Source organism: Neopelma chrysocephalum, unplaced genomic scaffold (assembly GCF_003984885.1).
Source record: "Neopelma chrysocephalum unplaced genomic scaffold, ASM398488v2 Primary Assembly neopelma1_44, whole genome shotgun sequence".
NCBI lineage: Eukaryota > Metazoa > Chordata > Aves > Passeriformes > Pipridae > Neopelma > Neopelma chrysocephalum.
The window spans coordinates 5,770,460-5,777,086 of record NW_020897703.1 but is presented as its reverse complement, the minus strand read 5'-3'; the positions used below and the strand labels follow the sequence as shown (position 1 = coordinate 5,777,086).

The 6,627-nt window shown below is 46.1% G+C and overlaps 1 protein-coding gene across 13 annotated transcripts in view; it reads left to right on the top strand.

Moving 5' to 3' along the window:
• Window positions 1-9: 9 nt before the first annotated feature.
• The window catches only part of ANKRD44 (ankyrin repeat domain 44), a 136,324-nt gene continuing 129,706 nt past the window's right edge, over window positions 10-6,627 (top strand). For all 13 annotated transcript variants that reach the window (XM_027678166.1, XM_027678168.1, XM_027678163.1 and 10 more), the window contains exon 1: window positions 10-91. In XM_027678166.1, the coding sequence (XP_027533967.1) occupies window positions 65-91 (27 nt within the window). In that variant the 5' untranslated portion in view covers window positions 10-64. The remainder of the gene's footprint in view (window positions 92-6,627) is intronic.

Sequence of the window (6,627 nt, the reverse complement as noted above, 5' to 3'; positions counted from 1 at the left end):
CGGTGTCGGGGCGCGCTCGCCGCCCGCCGCGGGAGCTGCATGTGCGCGGGAGCCGCGGCGGAGGATGGCGGTGCTCAAGCTCGCCGACCAGGTGGGCGCCGCGGGGCGGGCGGGAGCGGGGCGGCGGGCTCGGGCTCGGGCTCGGGCTCCGCCGCAGCCCCCGCGGCGGTGCGGGGCGGCCGGGGGCGGCCCTTCTCCGCAGCCGCGGATCCCTCCTTCCCTGGAGGCGCCGTGCGGTGCCGGCTCCCCTCACCCGCCGGGCCGCCGCCGGTGCGCTGCCCTTCGCCTCCCGCGGACGGTGTCTGTGCGCGGCGGGCCGGGGTCGGGCCGGGCAGGGCGCAGCTCCCGGGGTCGCAGGAGCAGGAGCCGGTCCCGGTCGCGGGCGCTCGCCCGTCCGCGCTGCCGCTGCCGCCTCGGTGAAACCCTGACATCTCCCGTCGGCAGGGCGGGATGGAAGCGGCTCGTTTAGAAAGGCCTGTCGGCTCTGCTTATCCTTCCTTTGGGTTTCTCCCTCGTTCCATTGCCGTGCCGTGCGTAGAAATTATTTTTCCTGTCGCCTTTTTGCTTAGGAAGTGCCTCTTCGGATTAGCTGTCGCCGTTGTTCACAGGCTGCTAGGAAGACCCGTAGTATTAAATCCTTGGATCGTGTTAAATTTAGCAATGGGCAGACAGCTGTAATGAGTATAAAAGTATTTCTAATCATTGGTACTTAAAAGCATTTAAAAACATTTAGTAAATTGATATTATGGCTCCCACATCCTAATTTATCCACATACTCTACCAACTGTTACACACTTTGCGTGCTTTAATCTGCTATTTTTAATTTAACTTGGTGTGCCTGTGATCTGCAGCGTGGGTGTCCTGTGAGCCTTAGACCCTTCCTATGGGGTTCAGAAGGACTGCCTTCAGCTAGCCCCACTCCAAATACCCGTACTTAGAGATCACAAGCCTCACTCACAGTCTATTTATGCTTTTCCAATACAATCTTCCAAAAGCACAAAGCCGCTGCATAGCATATTGAAAAGAGTTTTGAAAGGAGAAAATGATAAAGCTGCTTCTAAGGTAAAAGCAATACTGTGGGACCAGACTATAACGTGTTTTTGTGTGTAACAGAAGGCAATATTTATGGGCTGTCTCCTGACATGTCCCTTGAATATCCACATCTTTAGATATTTGCTTATGACTGGTAAAGAAAATGTTTCACACGAGGAGACTTCACTACCCCACAGTGCACAGCCTGAGTCTCAAAAATAAGGAGATTCAGGTAGGATGTGCATGCTACAAATCTAAACAGCAAGCATTAATGTTAAAAATACATGTTACAAAGGACCAAAATTGTATCATTTCGGTGCTTTTTACATACTTAATGAACCCCTTGAATTTATTGCCTTTAGCATTTTTAAACCTTTGCTGAAATCTTGCAGCGAGGATTTTGCTTCAGCAGTAGAAGTCAAAATAGATTTAAGTCAAGTAGATCACATCCTGATGAAGTGTGTAATGCTGTAGAAAAATGATAGGCTGTTGTCTAAGGGTTCTCCTTCTTCTTTGAGAACCCTCAAAGCTCAGGGATGAGGCTCCTGAGAGCTGGTGTTAATGCCCCTGCCTGCTTTGGGGACACTCAAAATTTTGGTTGATGCTCATCATTGTTCATGATCAGGCTGTGGTCTGGGGCATGATAAGGCAGGCTGATAGTTTTTCTGCGTTGATGTGTCTCCTGTTGTTTACGAAGGGATATGCTGGTCTACTTGTACTCATCTTGCTGGACCTCTTTTTATTTCTTTCAGTTTCTTCCCCAGACCTGTTTCTTTCGCTTCTGAGAGGCTGGAGGAGGGGGAGAATACATTCGAAGCTGGCTGTGGTGCTTCCTCTTAAACCGAGAGCAGAAGTTTGTGTGTTTCTGTGTACTTGGAGCTGTTGCTGGCAGAGCCTTTCCAACGTGCAGCCTGAGCAGTGTCACCAAGGCACTGGGGCTGCACAGCCTGCCTCAGCAGCTCTCTGTGCACCAGGCCAAGCTGGGCTTGTCATTCACATCAGGTTTGAGGAGTACTGTCCCCAGACTGGCCCACCTTTAACTAAGAGAGACACAATAGCAGCAGCCCCATGTGTTTATAGACAGACCCCAGCAAAACAAAGGTGAATCTGGGATGGAGAATGGTGTGCCTGGGAAGATTTGCATTCCTATAACAACTGCTGTGTGTGCTTGGACTCACTGGGGTTGCAGGAGCAGGCTCCTTCTGCATTTCTTCCTGCTCTTCAGGATTGAGGGCAACTGGCACAGCAATAACTTGCAGCGATTCAGGAAACTGTTTCCTTTTCCTTAAACACCAGAGGCCACAGCTGTCCATGTGCTTGCAGTGTCCTGCAGTGAGAATTGGAGGATGTAGGACACTGCATACGATGTACACCTGCAGCAGCTGGGACCTGGGCTGCTGGGAGTGGGGGTTCCTCTTTGTGCACTGACCGTGAGGTTTGGTTCGGGTCTTAGTTGTGATGTTCAGAGAAGGCTGACTTTGCAACCAAGAGCTCTCTGCCTGTTGTTGGGTTTTCTGTAGCACATGCTTTCTTCTGGATCCATGACTTTCTTGACCAGTGATGAGAACTCATGTAGGAGATGACTAGAGAACCTCCATGCTGAGAGTTTAAACATGTGTTTCTCTAAGTAGTCTGTTTCCTCCTCTTTTCCATTCTCGGCTTCTCTTACCAACTGTATCTAACAGCACATGAAACACATGAGAAATTAATCACCCCATTTCTCATACAGGCTTTGAAGGCAGACAGATGTTAATTATTGCTTTTTTGATATAGCTGAAAGGTGCTAAGGTGTGGCTATGCTTAATCCATAAGAGATTACCAGTAGTTTTGGCTGCATTCTCTCCTTAGGCAGGAGAGCTTTATTTAAGAGTTTAGCATTAGTGTAGGTTACTTGAATTTGCTTCCAGCGATGGTAATTTCTAGCTCATCAGTTGGGCCACAAGAAACCTGTAAGTCATTTAAGCACAGAGAGTGTATTCTACCATCATTTGTTTCTACATGAATTTCTTTCGAGCCTTGCTTTTTTCCTGTAACTGCACCTAGTTGCTTTTGAATTACTAAATGTCAAGCTGAAAATAAGCTAAGATAATTCACAAAACTTAAATGAATTCTTAGGATAATAATCTTTGTGCATAGTGATGTGTCTGTGCACTTGTAAACATTCAGATGTTCTAAATATTTCAGTTGTCACATACAAATATTGCAAAACTTGCTCTAAATCTTAACATGTTTATGCAGTTCTTTTTTTTTACCACCTCTGCAGTGAATGTTGATTACAGCAAGCATGCAAATTGGTTTTCCCCCAATTCTAAGAGTTACTGCTTATTGTTCCCCATCCAAGTCATTAGTTGTACCTTTTTCATTTTGATGTGTTAGTATTTTATAGTATGTGAGGGTGGAGTTGTATATGATAAAAACCTTTGCAATTAAGCTAGAGTTCAGAAGGAGCAGAAGACAAGTGCTTTAACAAGCGAGCAGCCAGAGGCTGTCAGGTGTGAGTTGCACTGGCACAGCTTGAGTCTGGCTGTGTGTGTATGAGAGGGCACAGAAACCCTTGCTGTGCCCCTCGGTGCCCTTTGAGACCTCCTTACTGCAGCTCTTCATTCCTTCCTGGAGTTTGAGTTGCCATTCCCCCCTCCTCATGAGTGTCCTTTCCCCTTTGCCAAAGCTCTCAAAGGGTGAAGGTATTGATTAGTTTTTTACTTTAGTGGCTGCTTTTTGAGCAGCAGTTGTTGCCTGGACCCACATCTCTTATCCTCTGTGTAATCAGCAGATTCAGGGTGCTTCCTGCTGCTGCTCTCCCTGCTTGCTGTCTGCAGGTTTTTGCACAGCTTATTCTTCACACTCGCACCAAGTAACTTGGTTTCTTGAGAGCTGTTTGTTTGCCACTTGCAGAGAAAGCCTGTTAGTTGAAGTCCTGCTGAATGTGCTTTTGATCTTCAGGTTTTTCATTGATGGTTCTGGACAGAAATCAGACAATTGCTCCTGTCAGGGCTCTGTGAAAGGGTAAAATATCTTCAAATAAGTCTATATGTAAACTTCTGTGAGTTAGCTTTTGGGAAATTATTTTGGAAGAATCTAAGTTTCTGTGGTGTCTCCATCTCATTTTCAGTCTTGCCTTGCCAGCTGAGGCTCTGGTTGCAGGATTGCCAGCAGTGCCCACAGGCCTGCGGGTTGTCTCTCTAGCTAACTCCATCCTCTTCTCCCTGTTTAAAGCCAGCAAAAGTCACTCTGTGCTTGGCTGTGTCTGATTTGGGATGCCAGCTCTGCCTGTGCAGACCAGGTTGCCTTCCCTGCCTTGGCACAAACACGCCTGTCGTGCCAAAGAGGCAGAGATGGTCGGAGCAGCTTGTGCGTGGGGACATCCTGCTTATTGATGTCTGTCAGAGGCTGATGCAAGCTCTCCCCTGCCTAGTTGTTGGTTATAGTTATGCATGTTTACAGGGGAAATGTATCACTCTGTCTTTGAAAGACACTGAGAATGTTTTCTATAAACAAAAATAAAATGAGAAGTTACCTAGGAATGCAGACTCTGTAGCTACTTTGAATAGACATAGTGCTTAGTGCTTTCATGCCTGCACTGCCAAATTCGGTGAGAAGCTTGCTGTAAATCTGAGACAGACACAGGCTCTTATCTAGTCTTGAGCCAGTTCACCTGGAGGGTCAAAGTGTGACTTTAGTGTCACCGGCCCAGGCCCTGCATGTACAAAGCAACAGAATTATTTTTAGGCTGCCCTTGCAAGCACGCATATGCATGCATGAGGATAATAAAGCCCAGATAAATGGTTAGTGTGTGTACTTAGGCTGCTATTAAGTGCAAAACCTCATCCTGTCTCCTGGTATTTTGCCTGTTGTCCTTGATTGCTGAGAGTAATGCAGTGTGACTAGAACTGAAAGGACCATTTCTCTCCCTTTCCCAAATGTTTTCCTGTGTTTGACGGTTCTTTGCTGACCACCAGGATCCTTTTTATTATGGTCACAGAGAAACAGCATTAAACAGATGTTTAAATAATTTTAAACAGATGTCAAAGATCATAAAAATAATCTGGGGAAAGGCTGGGCTTGTGTATGAATACACTTAAAACCAAATGAATACAACAGTAACAAATAGTCTCCTTACAAAACCAATTACATTGCCAAGTGATAGTGTATCTTTAACTTATTTCAGAATCGTTCAATTAATATGACTGTTTTTCTGTGTATCCTTTCTCTCTGGCAAGTAAAAGCATCTGAGAAAATACCTCTGAATTTGGTGTATAAAATAGGAGTAATGAACCTGTGCCCTGTGGCCACAGCCAGCCTGTGAGTTAATTTTGCTTGGCATGAGATCCCACGATTCCTCCCCTCCTGATATTATTGCTGGATAATACTAAGGTGTGTATGCTAATTTGCATGTTGCCAAGTGGCTTTGAAAGGGCTCACAGTAAGAAAGAGAGAATCTATTTTAGTACAAAATACTCAGGTAGCCACAAAACTAAGGTAATTGTGGGGAAGGAAGAAGGAGGAATTCACCCACAGGAGTGTGTCTCTATTATTTCCTGTGAAATTAAAATGTGGTTGGACCAAAATAACTCCAATGTGCCAGCCACTAGCTTTCTAGAGCCATGATATTCCCGAGCATGCCATACATACTGGGAGATATGGCTCCATGCATTTTAAAATAAAATAAAAACTTTGGAAAAAATGGGATGTACCAGCATTCCTGTACTTGTTCAGACCTATAGGAGTGATGGTTGCTGCCATCTGGTATAGATGGCACCTGGGCTCTGGCACAGAGAATCATTGAATTGTTTAGGTTGGAAAAGACCTTTAGGATAATAGAGTTCAACCATAAATCTAACATTGCCAAGTCCACCACTAGACTCTGTCCCTACACATCTTTTAAATGCCTCCAGGGATGCTCCTGTTCAGAGGAGGTGGTGGGGAAAGCTTTGGGTCACCAAAGAGAACAAGAAAGAGGCTTGAAAAGGAAGCTGCTTCTTTCCCCCCCCAAACCCCCATGGCTTCTGCAATGTTTCACTTCCGGATGATTTTGTAACTTGTTTCAAGGTAAAAAAGAAGCACTTTAATAAGGAGAATTTCTGCCGTGGCGTAGTGTGCTCAAGTCTATCACAGATATTTCTTAATCAGAGAAATCCTCCCAAAGTTTGCTATTTGGTGATGCTGTAAAGGTTTGGCAGTGGTTGTGCCTGGATGCCTGTCTGTTTTGAGGGGGTGTGTGCCTGTCATGTCAGGGTGTTAGTTTTCTTGAATTGCAGATGGCATCCAGCAAAACTTACCCTCCTGTACGCACTAGAGGTGTGGTATTTTATCCCTGCCTGACAAGCGCCTCATGACCTCTTCCTGCTCATCTCTTAAATGAAGATGTGGTTGTCATGACTACATTTAGTCGAGAAATAAACGTTCCTCCCAGCTTGAGCACTTGTGTAATGGCTTGGTTCTGGCAAGGTGGTGTTTTTATCTGGATCCTTGCTCAAGGGTGGACAGATGTTTCCTCTGACCTGGGAATAAAAGTGCTCAAGCTGGAGCTTGCTGGTTGCTGAAGTAAGTGGCTGCACGTGCTGCAGCTCTCCTGGGGCACGATTCCAAGCCTGT